This window comes from Lytechinus variegatus, chromosome 8 (assembly GCF_018143015.1).
Source record: "Lytechinus variegatus isolate NC3 chromosome 8, Lvar_3.0, whole genome shotgun sequence".
Lineage (NCBI taxonomy): Eukaryota > Metazoa > Echinodermata > Echinoidea > Temnopleuroida > Toxopneustidae > Lytechinus > Lytechinus variegatus.
Genome location: NC_054747.1, coordinates 20,697,468 through 20,715,900, shown reverse-complemented (window position 1 = coordinate 20,715,900; position 18,433 = coordinate 20,697,468). Strand labels below are relative to the sequence as shown.

The window sequence follows — 18,433 nt, the reverse complement described above, 5'->3', positions numbered from 1 at the left end:
AAGTGGCTACCCTTGATAAATACTGCCATATCACATCACAGAATCCCAGACCTGCCAATCAGTACGTTTTAGGCGTATTTAGTACGTTTTTTTTTTTTTTTAATCGTTATTTATTGAGAAAATTAATCTGTATATGTCTCTATTTCATAAAACGTACACAAATATGGTTATTAGATCAATGTAATTTCAAGTAACTTGTTTTTTTTTTCAATCATTTTGTTAAAACCAGGGTGAAGATATACACACATTTCAATGTTTTTTTTTTTTCATCAGTCAGTTCGGTTGTCAAATCTGTAAAATATGAAAAATTTTATAATTCAAACAATTCAAAATAAAAGAAATAGTGAGGGACATCATGGACTCTCTCATTTGCATGTCACCTAGTTGAGCATATTGTTTTGGGGAAAATAAGCGAAACTTTGAAATGTTATTCTTATTTTACATCCAATTTTGATGAAATTTTCAGTGTTAAACTAGTTTGATTTTTATCTAATTATTCAAATCTACATTTTTTGCGGTCGACTTGACCTACATGGATCTCATAACACAGACGTTAACAATTGATCTATGCTTGATTTTCATACCTGAGACCATAATCTGGTATGTCGGTCGAGGCTAGCCCTGAGGCCACATTTGCCGGCATCGGCCCAAGTCACATGTCCAAAGTGTACGGCCTCGCGGCTCAGAATTTCCGCCCTTGAATGCATCCCTGACCGCGATTAACAGAACTACATTGTGTGGCACAATGTAGTATTGAACAATCAGTGATTATAAGATCAGAAACTTGAGATATATACTTTATGATAAAAATAAAAGTGTAAAACAGAAGACTTTGGAATCCGATTCTCAGCATGAGCATGGGGAAAAGTGAAAATTAAAGAATAAAAACACAAGATCATCAAACTCTAAAAAGAATTCATCAAATAATTCATTCAAACTCCAGAATTCATTTATTCCATGCATTTACTTTAATTGCATGTAGAGCCCTATAATGAATGCACACGATGATCCTATCAAGAATTTTTTCTATATTACCTATTCAATTCAAAGGGGCAATCCCGGGGGGGGGGCACTCAAAATTATTTTTTGATGTTGCCTCACGAAGGGTAAAATACGGGATCTTTGGAACTAAATATATACTGGGCGGAGTGTGAAAAATGGTCTACGGAACAGTAGTTACATTGCACGCTAGCGCTGTGCATGGATATGTGGGTGCTAGTGGTGCATGGAGCCGCTGGCAGAGGGTGTTCTGAATTCGTGCAGTGCTTGCGCGGGACATTTTTGCAGGGCAAGGGAACTGAGATGGTTCGTAACGGGGGTCTTGCGAGCGGGGAGGGGCGGCTCCTGAAAGGAACTTGTCATTCGGAGTATCTAGAGAATTGAAAATTAGGTCTGGAAAATGGGGGTCATCAAAGCGGCATGTCCCTGTACCACCAATATATGTAAGTGCCCCCCCCCCCTCCAAGGGGGGGCAATCAGGTGATGATATTGATAGTCTGTTGTTGCTCAGGTAGGTATAGTGTATAGCACAACTTCCAGTTGTTGATTTTTCTTATGATAAATTCTGTGGGTTTTTTTTCATGTTGCACAGTGTCTTGTCCAGAAGATCAATTTGGATGCCCTTGGCCAGATTATAGCTGTATCGACGAGACACTGGTCTGTGACTTTGTGCCTGATTGTACAGCGGGAGGAGATGAAGCTGAGGAAGTGTGTATGGTCTCTCAAATAACGGGTGAGTATCCTTCGCCCCTCCCCATCTTTCTCCCCACTCTCCCCCCCTCTCCATTCCTCTCTCTCGCTCTCTCTCAGAGGAGATGAAACGGACAACTTGTGTATGGTCTCTCAAAAAAACAGGTAAGTATCCCCCTGCCATTCCCCCCTCTTCCCCCCCCCTCTTCCCCCCCCCCTCTTCTCCCCCCCCCCTCTTCCCCCCCTCCTCCCCCTCTCCCTCCATCCCTCCATCCCCCACCCCCACCCTCACCCTCTCTCTGAAAGTAGATGAAACAGATAACTTGTGTATGGTCTCTCATATAACAGGTATCAGGGATGCCAGCTTTCCGGCAATCGCAGGAATTCCAGCTTGTCACTTTTTTTTACTATAAACTCTGGCGTTGTCAATAATTGTCCATCTTTCCCTTTGATCTTCAAGTCTCCCACATCTTTTCAAACCTAATGTGCGACACCCATACACGCGGTCCAAAATTACACATCGGTTAGTCGTATGTGCAGGTCAGACCCGAAATTGCTTAAATAATGTGATTTAGTGTACAAAAAGTCAATGGGAATTCTGTTTTCAACTAAAAATCATAAATGCATGACTATTTTAACATTTTGCTGGTTTGAATAGATTTATTTTATTCTGTTTATGGTCGCAAGAATCCCTAACAAAGTTCAGCGAAAAAACAAAAGATCGAAAAAAGAAAGGAATACATAAGAAATTATATATATAAAAACAATATAAGACCCCAAAATTGATCTGATATCGTAATCTTTTCATGTACATTTGCTAAGAACATGACAAAGAGTTTCTACACTATAAAATAGGATATTTGGAGCTTTGTATACATAGTTAGAACAAATAGTATGATTTTGCATACTAATTATACATAAATTAGCATAATTGATAGCAACTTTCATGAAATAAATAACAATACACTTTTGAAGGCTATGTCCCAGGCAGCGTGTGTGCTGATGTTCGGCTCGTTTGCGTGGTCGACGGCCGAGATCTCAAGGGGGGGTATATGATCTCCCAAAACACCCGGCCTACATATAGGTTGGGTAAAAAAAAATCTATACTTTTTTTTCTTTTGGCAGATGAAATAATGGTTCCATTTGGTGAGTATGAGATATTGAGAGACCCGGATTCCTATCCTACAAGGGATTACGATACACCTAATGACTATCAGCTATACAAGTTATCAAGCCCACCAGATTCACATCTACTGATTGAAGTCATTAGAGTTGTATTCGATGGCACTCAATCTACTGTATCTATTGGTAGTGGACTGGATCCCGTTCAGGTAAGCAGTTCTGTTTACTCATGCATTATAGAAAACAGGCCAGTTTCAACTTCTTTCAATTTTTTTTTTTTTATTATTTAGATCTATTTATTCATTTTTTTACGTGAAATCCTTTGCCCAAGAACATTATCATGCTGTTTTTACTCCTTTTTAAAGTCAAATGATAAAACTATCACCGGACTTCAGGTGCCTCGGATTTCGGCAGTGACTGAGCGACCCTTGGCTATTTTTCAGATTTATTTTTTTCAGAGGGGAATATCATGACTGTTACTGTACAGTTATTTTGACAAGATACAATAATCTAGTAGCTTAGAGGACTTGTTCAAATTTATAACAGTCGATGGTACAGTAAGTCAATTAGTAAATTTGCACATGAGCAGAAGAATGTCATTGGCCTTAAACTTGAAAAGGGTTTTTTGAATCATCAAAATTAGCTGAATTATTCATATGAATATCTTAAAATATGTTTGTTATCCCTTTTAAACAATAACAACAAAATTTTTAATGCAATGGTCATGTTTTTGTACCATTGGTTACATATTAAGACCACCTTTGTGAATTTGAGCAATTGCGATTATTCTACAACCTAATTTGGAATAATGTAACAATTGATGAGAATTAATTCATTCAACATACTGTGCAAGAGTCCATCGTTTCGAATCGGCATGTGAATTTTATAATGGCTGTTTTATTTCTCATTTATAAAAGTGAATACATTTAAGATGACATTAGTATAGCAATTGTGCAATGAGCTACGGTATTTACCACTATCTAAGCCGGGGGGGCCTCCGAGGCCCTTCCTCAACGAATCGCGCGATATTTTCGCCGCGCAAAAGTTTCTGACCGCGCCGCTCGCTGACTTTTTACTTTCAAGTCTTGCGCAACTTTTGAGACCAATTTTGCGTCACCCGGGTACGTGGTTTCGAAATTATGCAACATTATGTAAGTGCATGTCAGACCAAAAATTGCTCAAAAACGTGATTTCGTGTACAAAGTCAATGCAAATTGTGTTTTCAACCAAAATTCATAAATGCATGATTATTTTTAGTTTTGCTGGTCTAAATGTATTTATTTAATGCTTTTTATGATCACAGAAGAGTCCCCAATAAATTTCATTGAAAAAATAATGAAAAACAAAAGGTCAAAAAACAAAGAAATACATAAGAAATTGCAAAAAACAATATAATACATAAGAAAATGATTTGATATCGCAATTTTTTTCATGTACACTTGCTAAGAACACCACAAAGAGTTTCTATACCAAAAATTAGTACATTTGGAGCTTTATTTAGGGAGTTAGAGGAAAAAGAATGATTTCGCATACTAATTACGCATAAATTAGCATAATCACTTAATAGCAATTCGCATGAAAAAAATTACTATACAATCTTGTAGATTATGTCCCAGGCAACCCGCGTGCCAATTTTCGGCGCGGTCGACGGCCGAGATCTTAAGGGGGGGCCTGGGAGGCCCCCCCCCCGGCCATATGAACTCTCAAAATACCCCAGCCTAGATAGGGTTAAAAAAAATTGTCTATTGCTGCTAACTAAAGGATTGTAATAATTCCGAATTATGATATTACTGTAGTGTAATTCTAATTTTATTCAGAACCTCAAGATTATTGTATCCAGATTCCTCTTTTCTTATCTTTTCTTTTATTTTCTTTGGGTGATTATCTCATGAAATCAACTGTTTTGATATTCCTGCAATTATGGTTTCCAGGAAGTCACAATAGTTTTAATTCTACGAAGAGGGCTCCTGATGTGAAAATTATATAGTCTAGCTTATACACCCCTAATGCTCAAATTTTATAGGTATTATCTCTCCATTGAAACATCTAATATTTCAGTACTTTCCTTCTGTAATGAAATTCAAGTAACTTTCAATTTTTCCCAGGCTTTCTACGATGACAGCATTCTATTGACCTACACGAATGGATCGGGATACGTGGGAAATACTAAGCCAGTGTATCAAACATCGCCTGGGAACGAGGCCTACGTCTTGCTGGAGAGGGCACCGGGAGAGGAGATTGAGATGTTGGTCCGTGTCAGCGCATTTAGTAGGTTAACGCTATTATGCTTCTATGTTAAAGATAAATGAAAGTAGTTGCAGTAAACACTGATTACAAAAGTGTGTAAGAAAGTGTGTAAAACCAAGCTTAATTGTCTCTATATCATCGAGGATCTAGATCTGGTACAGTTACATAAACTGAACTTTGTGAAATCTTGAAATCTACGCTGAAAAATGTTCTTTCTGAAGATCACCAACACAGATAAGTGCACGTAGGACAATGTATTTTGTTATCACTTTGACTGTCGGCCTGATGCTTGACCCGAATCCCATGCTTATTTGCTAATTTCTCAACAATTACACAATTTCTTCCAGAATCCTTTGGCACATATTTTTTATTTATACAAACAGACACTTTTGTGGTCATTTCATTGGATTCTGTACGAACTCATTTCGAAATCTTTACCACAACTGGAATTTATCTTTAACTTTTTTGATCCATTTAGTTTCATGAAGATTTGGTGTTTCCACAAATCCAAAACAAATTTCCCGAAACTGAAACTCAAATGTCCTAAAATCCATAAACATTTCCTGGAATGTTAAAATTTTATTTTTAAACCAAATTTGGACAATACCAAAGCGAGCCTCAACTTGGTCCTAGTGACCAAAATCAAGGAATTTAACCTTTTTTGTTGAATGCACTTTTTAAAAATAGCAACAAAATTCGCGCAAACATTTTTAAAAATATAACATGAACACTGAAAGATGCTACGTTTTATTGTAATTTTCTGATTTCCCTGAATTTCCTGGAAATTTTTTCAGTTCCCGAAAATTACCTGAAAATGATCGGGATTTGCCGGAATTAGGGAAATTTCCTTCAAAGTGGAAACACTGTAAAGAGTTACAACTACAGTAACTTTGCCATGATGGCAACTACCATGATGGTAACAGGGCTTAGCAGCCAATCACAAAAATGTCATTTTGAAGTACATTTGCCAATTTGAGGATCTCCATCGAAGGTACAACAAGATTATTCAAACTTCCATAACTCTCTTATTTTATAAAGAAATTAGATATCACTTCTTTTATACTGATCTTCTCATTTTACTCTTTGTTCTAAGATTAATTATCACCTTGAAGTTTCCTTTGAATTTCTGGGTGTCCTTCATGTATTGCATATGAAGGACGCAATTAAACTCATGATCATCCACCTGCATATATAAACCATAAAGCTGTTTCTTCAAAATGTTACATGGCAAACTGGATATAGACGCCCGAGCATATACTAAACCTAAGCCAAACAGGATCAGACAGGGACATTCTTTCCAGTTTGAGGTACCTTCTTCCAGGCTCGATGTATACAAGAACTTTTTCTTTTCCCGCACAATTGCATCGTGGAATGATCTCCACCCTACCCTGGTATGTCAAACCGACCCAGATAAATTCAAAGCTGCGATTCTAAAAACTCCCTAAATCCACCCTCAACCACCACAACCTCCAGTTAAAATTCCATCAGGAGTATTTTGGAGGAACTACAACCAAGTACCAAGTATATTCGATTTTATATCCCCCTATTTCATCCTGTTTTCTTTAATACAGACTGTACAAGTTATAATGCAACCCCATGCTCCAGGTCCAATCATTGTTATCTGGAAGATGAGATCTGTGATGGGATAGAGCAGTGTGAACGCAGTGGAGAGGATGAAGAAGAATGCGGTAAGTTAGTATTTGACATCTAGACTTTATTTACATAAGCGACCATTCTGAGGTGTTGAATTATTGTTTTAGTGGCCCGAACATAGAGTAGTATACAAATAATGCAACTACTGGAATTTCTCTTTAACAATGAAAACTGACAAGGATGTGCGTCCCCAACAACATGACGAAAACCTCCGTTTGAGAACACTATACCCCAGTTTTTCCATGGACCTACTCCATGTTTTTTTCTCAATCAATTACTGCCCCAAGTAAGTATTAAAACACCTGTTTCTTGACCTCGGTCCGAAGATAACATAATAGCCCGAGCGCGGTCCCCGGCAAAGCATGCAGCCATTTTTTGTTCACTTACTTTCCTTATTTCGAGGTCGATTTTCTTCGTTCGAAATTGAAAATGGACTAACATTGAATTTCTGAATACAATATGCCTTTGAAAACGTGATTAAATATGGAATACAATAATTTCATTCCGAAGGTCCTACTACAGGCAGAGAAGTCTTACGTAATAGCACAGCTGTTGTTTATCATTTCGTCCCTGGCCCAACGCTCATAATCTGGCCTGTGGAGACAGCGGGGTTGATCAGGCAGGTGTTTCATAAAGCTGTTCGTAAGTTAAGAGCGACTGGTGATCCTGTCTTGCGGTAAATGGTACACACCATTGGCGATGATCACCAGTCGTTTTTAAAGTCGCTCTTAACTTACGAACAGCTTTATGAAACGGCCCCATGATCTCAAACACGATTTGGGGTCTAATACCGCAGTTTGCAGTCTGAACTGCGGTCTTTCTCTAAACGGGGGTTTGATGTAATGAAGGGAAAGTCCTCCCCAACAAAAGTTGTTTTGAATAAAAAGAGAAAAGTCATACATGCACAATGCTGAAAATTTCATTGAAATTAGACCTCCAAAGTGTTAGAAATGCAAATTTAAATTATTTATACTTTGACACATTCTTTTTTGTGTCATACATAATTGCTTTGGGAAAATGATAATGATGAAATAATAATGACCTAAAGCAAGAAAGTTATGACATTGTAGATTTGCTTGTTTTCCACAAAACAATGATATATGCAAATGAGAGAGTCGATGATACCTGTCACGTTTTCTTTTCCACTCGTTACAGACCTTCATTTTTGAGGAGCGCGATCGCGCCGGCGCTCCTACCGCGCTCCTAAAAAAAATAAGGAGAGCAAAAAATCGCGCTCCAAAAAAAAAGTGCTAAAATTTCACATTTCACATCTTTAAATCCATGAAATGGCCTTCTTTTTTCCATAATTCCTTTAAATTACTTTGATTTAGTTGAAAACTATCAGAAAAATGAAGAATATTCATCTCTTTCCCGACTCTGATTTTAATTTAAACTCGGTAAATATTGCAGTCCCATGTAGTCCCATATGTAGATTTTCATGGCAACACCATGGAAGTCTACATGTGGGACTACAATATTTACCGAGGTAAGTTCAAATCAGAGTCGGGAAAGAGGTGAATATTCTTCATTTTTCTGATAGTTTTCAACTATATCAAAGTAATTTCAAGGAATAATGGAAAAAAGAAGGTCATTTCATGGATTTAAAGATGTAAAATGTGAAATTTTAGCTTTTTTTTTTTTAAGCAGGAGCGCGTACGACATCTTGTAAACGTATTGACGTGACCCACGCCTAGTTTCACCATAGATTAATTAATAGCTAACACAGCTATTGCATATATACAATGTTCAGAAAAATCTACAATTTATCATACATGTATTGTAATGAATTGATTTGAGCTCCTCACGGAGAGCGATTCTAAGGAGCTCAATTGAGCTCAAAAAAATAAGGAGAGCGATTTATTGAGCTCCACAAAATTATAAACGTGAAGGAATGTTGTTAGGGCCAACACTTTGCCAAACTCTTGGAATATTTCTGGTATTTCATTCTGAGCCATCCAATATAATATAGATATTTCACATTTCATATAAGGAAATGGAAGAAATAATGAATGATGTCATTGTTTCTCTCATTTGCAATCCACAACCAAAATGTCCAATTTGCTGTTTTGTGAGTAAAGTAACATTTTTAAATATCATGACTTATTTTACATCTGATTTTTATGGAATGTTCAGTATTATGCTTGTATATTTTCTGTTCCTTTTCTTAAATAAAGGCATTATTCCCAATATGAATGTCACTGATTTTGATGGTGGATTTTGAAATGAAACAAATGTGACTTATTTTGGTGGTAAGTTTGAATTGTAAATGAAAGTCACTAATTTTTGTTATTTCCCTAATTCGTAATTGTTATTGAAATATGTAATTGAAGTCAGCCGATCAATCATTTTTTTTTGTTACAGAACCATGCGATGGGTTTGTATGCCCAACAAGCGATCAACTAAACAACTGTATTCCTGATAATTGGGTCTGTGACAAAATAACTGATTGCTTGGATGATTCTGACGAATCAAACTGTACTGGTAAGTTTCTTATTTCTGCATGGGTTATGTTCAAACTTGGTACAAATGTTCCCTGGTTGTATTAGGATGATGGGGTCAAAGTTCATCCAGGGGTCAAAAGGTCAATATTTTTCAAATTGCTCCCATTTCCTTATTTGTGCATTAATAGTGTTCACAGTTGGTACAAATTATTCTTGGGTAATACCACATTGTGTATTTTGTGAGAATGATGGGGTCAAAGGTCATCTAGGGGTCAAAATGTCAAATGATGTGAGGTCATGTCCATCTTTTTCTCCAAATTTTTGTTCAACTTGCTCTCATTTCTTTATCTGCATCAGTCGTGTTGACTCACGGTACAAGTTATCTTCAGGCAATACCACACTCTGCTTCTGAGGAGGACAAGGTCAAAGGTCATCTAGGGGTGAACAGGTCATATTGCATGTTTCAATTATCGTGAAATCAGACAAGACTCTTTGTTCATGAATTAGCTTGTGAAATACTACGAAATTCAATAATATTTATGGTGAATTTGAAATACATGCCATATATTTTGATGGTAAGTTTTAAATATAATGAATATCAGGGGTGGAACCAGGACTTTACAAGGAAGGGGAGGGGGCATTTTTTACTACATAAAAGGGTATTTACATGTACTACAAAATGATGGTCATTTTGTTCCAGAAAAAGTTGTTAAGAAAAAAAAAAGGGGGGGTCCTCACCTGAGTATGAACGGCATATTCCCCTTACAAATATTTTGTATATGTCTCTCAAAGGGGAGGGGGGGGGAGCGGTCAGGCAGGCTAGAATAGATTTACCCCTCCTAGATCTGCCACTGATGAATTGATAGGGAATTCAAAGTATCATGCATGTCCCATATTTTGATGATGAGTTTGAGATATGATAAATGGGATTTATTTTGATGGTTTTGAAATATAATCGATTTCACTTACTTTTAATAGTTATTGCAAAACATGGTTGAATAGCATTAATCAGTCGATCAATCTTTTTTTTTTCTGACAGAACCATGCGATGGGTTTGTATGCCAAACAATCGATTCTGGGCTAAACAACTGTATTCCTTATAATTGGGTCTGCGACAACATTCCTCATTGCTTCGATAACTCCGATGAATCAAACTGTCCTGGTATGTTCTGAAATTAAAGTAATTATGGTGATGGTGCGTCTTAAACAATGGACGTCACTCATTTTGACGATGGTTAATCGTGAAATAATGATAGTCCTTAAATTGATGGTGATTTTTGTCTCACCTGAACAAAGTGCAGCAAAGACCTATAATAGTAATCACTTTTCCTGTATTGTCTGTTGGTCTGTTAATCTGTTCGAAAATGTTGAAGTTTTAGTTCAACTTACTCTCATTTCTTTATTTTTACATCGGTTATGTTCATCCTTGGTACATACATGTACACTGTATGATCGCTGGGCAATACCACATGTGACCTTATTTATGATGGGCTCAAAAGGTCAAATGATATGAGGTCATGTTCATCATTTTTTAAGTTTTTGCACAACTTGCTAGCATTTCTTTATTTCTGCATCAATTTTGATCACACTTGTTTAAAATGTTACTTGGGTAATACCACATGTGTGTTATTGAGGTGGAATCCAAGGTCTGCTAGGCCGGGGGTCAAAAGGTCAAGTTTTTGTTGAACTTGGTCTCTAGTTATTTCTGCACCAGGTGTGTTCACACTCAGTTCCGAATGTCATTAGACTAAAGTAAAGTAGACCATGTGGTGGGTGGAAAAACTGATGGTAGACTAAATGATATTAGTCTAGACAAGTTGGCAATTGGACGAATTGGCATTAGACAAATTGGAAATAAACCAAAAATACAATAAATGTGACTTGTTTTGATGGTGAGTTTAAAACATATTGAAAGTCACTAGTTTTGATGGTGACTTTGAAATTTTAATGAGTGTCACTGATTTTGATGCCAAGTTTGAATTATTAATGAAAGTCAATTATTTTGATATTGAATTGTGAAATATAATGAGATTCACTAATTTTGATGGAAAGTTTTGAAATGTAATGAATGTCAATATTTTGATGGTAAGTTTCAAAATAAAATGTATAATGAATGTCAATATTTTGATGGTAAGTTTGTAATCACATAAATATGATGTTGGAGCATTGTGGCCCAGTGGATAAGTCTTCTGACTTTGAAACAGAGGGTCGTGGGTTCGAATCCCAGCGATGGCGTAATTTCCTTCAGCAAGAAATTTATCCACATTGTGCTGCACTCGACCCAGGTGAGGTGAATGGGTACCTGGGAGGATTAATTCCTTGAATGCATGAACGCTGAAAGGCAGCTCGAGCTAAAGCCGGGGTAATAAGAATAATAACAAAGCGCCTCGGAATAGAATATTTCTAGATAGATGGCGCTATATAAATGCCTATTATTATTATTATTATTATTATGTTTGGAAATATAATGCATGTCACTTTAATATGTTGATGGTAAGATTGAAATATAATGAATGACACTAAATTTGATGGCAAGCTTGAACAGACCTTGTGACTGGGATCGCAATCCTCGCATTCACCCGGCCTTCCATTAATAGTCTTTTTCCAGTCGATAGGCATTTGATATACATGTAAATATAACAGACACAGGGATTTGTTTAAAGGCTTAATTTGATTGTGAAAAAAAAGTAATAATAATAATTAAAAAAAAATAATACTAAAGAAAATTGTTAACCTACTTTTCATACAGTGTGTGGTAAAAATAGTCAATCATGACTTACATTGCCAAATAAAAACAAGGAATGGATATGCATGTAGCGAGTTTTGAAAAATGATGGCCGTACCTCCTATATTATTTCAAATACTTGTGTCAATTCAATTACTTGAATGGTTGAAAAAAAAATTTGTTGTATCCTTTTTCTTTTTTTTTCCATCATAAGGTTGCCCAAGTGGTCTGAACCCGTGCTTCTTTGATGAGTCTATTTGTTACAATGATACTGCCGATGTATGCGATGGAAGCTACGATTGCCCAACTGGTATTGATGAATACAACTGCACAGGTAAGATTCTTCCTCTATTTATAGTTCCATTTCTTTCATCACCTCGCCTTTTGTACTGTATGCCCAAATAAATGTTATGTGCCAACTTATTCTTGTCAAGTAATAGGCCTTTTTTCCTGGCATTCCTGCTTATTAGTTTATGCTCTAATATCTATGTTATATTTGTGATTTTCAGTGTAGACTTCATCATTTCATATTCGATTCATTTATTTCATCTAAAAAAAAAGACAAATACAATCAAAATTCACAAAACAAATAATTTACGCAATAGAATAAACATATAAGGAGATTAGCAAAGGCCATGCAAGGGCCTATCATGGATTAGCTGGACCTATCATGGATTAGTTCCCCAATAGGTATCAATAGAATTATTGAGTTGTTAGAACAAAACAAGCAAAACAAATCAAATGTATTCATTATTTGATTTGGAAGTATAAGTCATCAATAGAGAGTGTTTTAAGGTCAATAGGAAAGGTAGAATTTGTAATGATATGTTTGAAAGACGAAATAGTGGGCACATTTTTAATATTTTGGGGTTTGTCATTTCAACAGAGGATGTATGAGAAAATCATATTTTTATAATGGCAGGTGTAAGTGCCCACTTGTGCTTGGATCATAAACATGGAAATAACTATTTAAGCCTAAAAGATTAATTGAAATTCGAAGGCAAGATTTTTTTTTAAATACGAGAACATTGATATAGCAACCTAACGTTCATGCAGTTCAGTAATATTACGGTTCTTTAGATCTTTACAAGGATTTTTGGTCAAATTGAAAACTTTAGCTGTATTTAGTCTATTTGTAAATATCCTTCTAAAGACCTGTTGGAAATGGGGCACAGAGTCTTCATGTTCACATAACCTTACTACATCTAGATCTATGATGGTTTCATAACAATTAATCTTTATTTATAAAGACTTTTTCATGATGTTATTGCTTTCGCAACTACTAGAGTTTATCTTGAATATTTTGTTTTTGTGTCTTTCCTTAGGATGTTTTGCGTGTCCTGGTTTTTCATCATGTTTATTTGACCTTCAAGTTTGTAACTACTATAACGATTGCCCTGATGGGGAAGATGAGGCGGAAGATCTCTGCAAACACTCTGAATATATCAGTAGGTTTTTTGTAGTAATTATAATTGACTCTGCATATATATTATGTATGTTGGGGAAAAAAATAAATGAAGAGAACAATGGTAGTCATAGCTTAATTCAAGGTTCCCCAGAGCTACGTACCCTTTGGAAACCTTGAGGCCGGAAAAATGTCTCTGCCGGGAATTGAAGCCTGCCCCTAGCGTAGAACGCCGATGCCTTAACCACTAGACCACAGAGACCGGTAAGTGGCTAGAGCGAACCCGTTTCCATTGACTGTCAAACAGATTTTCAACTACACTATCCTTTGTCAGGTGTAGATGAATTTTGAACGATGACAAGCTGCCATGCCTCAGAACTCGTCTACACCTGACGAAGGAAATTAAACTGGTGGGGTCGATAATCTGTTTATCTGACTGTCACTCGGATGTTATCAGCTTTCACGAGACGTGGGAATTAATCTGTCGTTAAAATTATACCCCACCGGCATGACGAAAGTAATTGATTTTAATTAGTAAAAGGAGAAATAATGACACGTGAATTGTTGCTAAAAACATTATTTGCATACAAATTCATTTTTTTGAGCAATTTTAGGTTTGCGCACACTTACAAAATGTTGAATAATTTTCATCCCCCCCCCTCCACATTTTCCATTATAACCAGGTGAAAGCTAAGACATTTTTGACTGAATTGTTTGTGCTTTGGATTATATTCATTTTATTTTAACTTTTCTCACTTTAATCTCTGTTTCTCTCCTTCCACTTGGCTCTTTTTCTGATTTTCTTTTCACTTGGCTGTTCTCTGCTTCGTTTTCTCTGTTTCATTGTATTTCTTTATCTTATTCCGTTCCCAACAATTTTTACTATTTCTCTCTCACACTCTCATTTCTTTTCTAACTTCTCTCTTTCCCACACTCTCACTTTCTCACACACTCTCTTTGTTTCTCCTGTCCTCTCTCTGTCTTATTTTCTCCCTTTCTCCTCTCTTTGTTTAATTCCATTCCCTAGGTAATGTTGATATTCAAGTTGGTGTTTGGACAGATTTTAGTGAAGGGTTTGTAAGAGAGAGAGCTCTTGATGATCGTGATACTCCAGCAAGCGAATTCTATGATTTCACCCACTATGTCTTTGAAAGTCCTGAAGGATCTACCCTGTTTATGGAGATACAGGTAAATCTTTGTGCATTATTTATTTATTTCTGTCTTCTTTAGACCGGGTGGTCTCTTCAGTACATAAATGTGTGGAGCGTTGTGGCCCAGTGGATGAGTCTTCGGACTTTGAAACAGAGGGTCGTGGGTTCGAATCCCAGCCATGGCGTAATTTCCTTCAGCAAGAAATTTATCCACATTGTGCTGCACTCGACCCAGGTGAGGTGAATGGGTACCGGTAGGAAGTAATTCCTTAAAAAGCTGTGTGCGCTATGAACTTCTAGCTTAGCTGGGTAATATAGGAGCCCCTTGAGCACCTAACAAGGTGGATATGTGCACAATATAAATATCCTATATCATTAAAAACTTTTTTGAGAGAGAGCCCTGATTTATTACATACCATACAGAAAAATGGAAACCTGTCTTTAAAGATAGCCTTAAGATTTTTAGAACAGTTTTTACTGAATTGTTAACAAAGCAAAGTTGGCTCAGTCGATAAAGCGTCTGCCCGTCAAAACCAAAGTTGGTGGGTCCGTCGAGTCCACCCCAGACAGATGACTGAAGCCAGTGCGTTGTGTGTAAACATCTTTCCCCTGTTGCATAAATGCAGGCTATGTTACAATGGAAAACAGTCTGTCCCTTAGATGGATGTTGAATGGAGGCCCCTGTAGAGGAGAGTCACCACCTTTGCACGTTAAGAACCCACTGCACTATTCGAATAAGAGTAGGGGGAAACCATGTGTAGTGGTCCACCTGCACTCCCCACATAAATAAAATTGATAATAATAATGCATGACTGATGACAATAAGACTGTTATGTCAGAGATAGTTTGCCTAGAATTTTGCATCTGAATTTTAACCACATAAATGAAGTGAATATTTTTTTTTTAATCTAACAAAGAGCACAGTGGATGATGATTAAGACTAGTAATCATAAAAACGTAATCCATCTTATATATGATTCCCATTGTTTCAACTTTGTCTATTGTCCTGCATATTATATTACAGAATTTAACAATGAACCTGACTGGACCTCTTTTGGGCCTTGTGCGTGTATCAATTGGATCTGGGAGGGACCCAACAGATCTGTCATTTCCCTTGGCGTATGCAGATGGATATGGATATATGGAAAGCTACACCTCTAGCACAAACTTTACCATGTTTTACAATACGGGGTATCTTCTCATTGCCATGCCAAAATCTGTTGCTGGTATCTTCAATATGACTTTCAGGGTCTCGGCTGTTGGTAAGGAGTGAATGATTTGTAATATAGATGGTGCACGTACCTAATTATAAAGTGACTATGAGGCATATGTGTTGGCCAGTTGGTAGAGCGTCCGTCTCACAACCGGGAGGTCGGGGGTTCAAACCCCGGCCGCGTCAGACCAAAAGATGTTAAAAGATGGGAGTTGCTGCTAACCTGTTTGGCGTTTAACGATTAAAGGGATAGAGCCTCATCGATCTGGCGCTGCACAGTGGCTGCCGGGCCCACGATCAATTGGGCAAAGCAAATTTTCGGAGTATTTCATTTCATGTCTATTTCGAACAATAAATTATGGATTTTCATTTTAATTTTTTTCATGGATATGGCCGAATATGCATGAATGGATGCGATTGACAATCTACCGCTGATTCTAGGAAGGGTACATGTAACTACTGAACTTCCTTTTTCCAAATTGGGAAGATACATGTATATCAACACTTTGGAACTATTTTTTCACTGGTGGAAGAATTCGCGCCATTTTACTGTCTCAAGTGATGAATTTGGTCCCGTCAGGTGTAGTCTTCATAAATGCAGATTTATTTTTAAAATGAGCCGGTTGAGGTACCCTTTTCTGGTCAGATATGGATTGTCAGACATATATTCTATTCTGGTAGTAAACATTCAACCTTCAATTTTCGTCCTTATTTTGTATGAATTTTTACTCTTTCACACATGAGTCTATGGGAAATGTTTCAAGGCTGTGATACCCCGAGATCAGAAGCATGGCTAATGCTATTTAATGTTATTGTACTCCATTGGGGGTAAGTCAAAATCTGTTTTTCTTAGGGAATACTTTAAAAAAGAAATGTTTCAAAGAAATATTTCAAAAGCTCACAAGAAATGTTTTTTTTTTTTCTCTCTCAGAATGTGAGAGTCCTGAATCCCCCTGTTATCTCTCTCTGCATTGTCTGGACATGGAAAAGGATTATTGCGACGGAGAGGTTCAGTGTCTTGATAGTGGAGAGGATGAATACGAGTGTGGAGGTAAGAATGCTTGAATGGAAGCGAATATTATATTCTTTTTGAATGACAAATTGTTGTTACAAAGTTGTCTAGTTAAAGGTCGTGAATTCCAAATGTGAGGTCTTACATATTCTATTGATTCATGGGTGATCGAAGGTCCCTCTCAGAGTGAATAGATGGAAATGAAATGTATGTCTAGTTTCATTTCACTCAATATGATGGTCATAATTAATGTAATGTATTCATACAGCACTCAATACAATTTCAAAGACTTAAACTATCAAAGGAGAGCAAAGTTGGCTCGGTCGGGAACACGTCTGCTCGTCGAACCAAAGATCGTGGGTTCGAGTCGACCTCTGGCGGATGACTGCAGCCAGTGCGTTGTGTGTATAGATGCAGGCTATTTAACATTGGAAAACATTCCGTCCCTTGGATAGGAGGTTAAATGGATGCCCTATGTAGAGGAGAGTAACCACCTTTGCACGTTTAGAACTGCACTACTCGTATAAGAGTAGGGGGGGAAACCTTGGTGTAGTGGTCCACCTGCGCTCCCTCCAATCAGTTATATCAGGAGGAGAGACCTGCGGGTCACACTGATTCAGTTACCTTTTCGCCTCCCAGGCACAGGTGACGCCAAACAAATACTAATACTACATGTAATATCATTTTCCATTAAATGGTAAGGCAGGTTTCATGATTCGTGTTGAATTTCTCAGAGTATATAGCTTATCATGCTTTTCTTATCGACAGATTGCCCATATGGCCTGTACCCGTGCTACTTTGACGAGTCCATTTGTTACAATTATACTGCCGTTGGATGCGATGGAAACTATGATTGTCCAGGAGGTACTGATGAATACAACTGTACAGGTATGATTCTTCTTTCTCATTATATTTCTGTTCATTTCATCACTTCAATTTTCTTAGGTGGTTATATCATAAAGCAGTTTGTACATTCATGCCATAACAAAGGGCTGAACCATGTTCTTGGTTATTTCTGATACATCAAGCACAATGGCTCCCATTAGGTATTGAATTAATAATGAATTTAGATCAGTGCAATGGACAGAATACTTCAGAGGTGATACACGATGATCAACTCATGAAGGCATTTGAATGGATCATTTTATTGTTCACCGAATGAAGTATTCTTCCTAGTACAGGAATAAAAAAGAGATTTCATTATTTGTTTTGTGTGACACATAAAAATAAGTCTGTGTCAGTTGAATTTATAGAATTAAATGCATAACTGGATGGTCAAGTGAGTGCGGTCTGTTGATTGTCACATACATAACATGTAACATTATAATACACTGCCAACACGATGGCAGTGGTCTATGCGAGTGTGCAATAGACAAATAGTATGAATCCAAAATTGTAAAAAAAAATGTTTACGTTATTGAAGAATGGGCAGAATGATCGATTTCAAGCAACCAGTGAAATGACAAGGATCTATGTTGGTGTCATTTAAAGTTGAAGTACATGTACAATATTTGTTTATTAAAATGACTATTGATATTAAGCATTTGAATGTAAGATTTGGTACTTTTTGAGTTATATAAAATTGTTCAGACTTACAGTAACTAAGTCTAAAGCACAATTTGACAGATCTACTTCAAACCTGGTACATGTAGCTTTATCCATAGAAGAGAATGATGGTGATCTACTTCATGTTAATAGTAATATCATAAAGACCATCCAAGCCTTTGTAAAAATAAAAATTGTGTGCCAAATCATTCTCAAAAAGTGATAGGTCA

At 36.8% G+C, this 18,433-nt stretch overlaps 1 protein-coding gene across 1 annotated transcript in view; it reads left to right on the top strand.

Annotated features, from left to right (window-relative positions):
- Positions 1 to 18,433, top strand: part of LOC121419553 — a 126,043-nt gene that overhangs the window by 33,004 nt on the left and 74,606 nt on the right. The window contains 12 exon segments of the mRNA XM_041614009.1: positions 1,592 to 1,732; positions 2,815 to 3,020; positions 4,917 to 5,079; positions 6,630 to 6,746; positions 9,073 to 9,192; positions 10,192 to 10,314; positions 12,092 to 12,211; positions 13,203 to 13,325; positions 14,310 to 14,470; positions 15,458 to 15,695; positions 16,578 to 16,697; positions 17,427 to 17,546. Of these exon segments, the coding sequence (XP_041469943.1) occupies positions 1,592 to 1,732; positions 2,815 to 3,020; positions 4,917 to 5,079; positions 6,630 to 6,746; positions 9,073 to 9,192; positions 10,192 to 10,314; positions 12,092 to 12,211; positions 13,203 to 13,325; positions 14,310 to 14,470; positions 15,458 to 15,695; positions 16,578 to 16,697; positions 17,427 to 17,546 (1,752 nt within the window).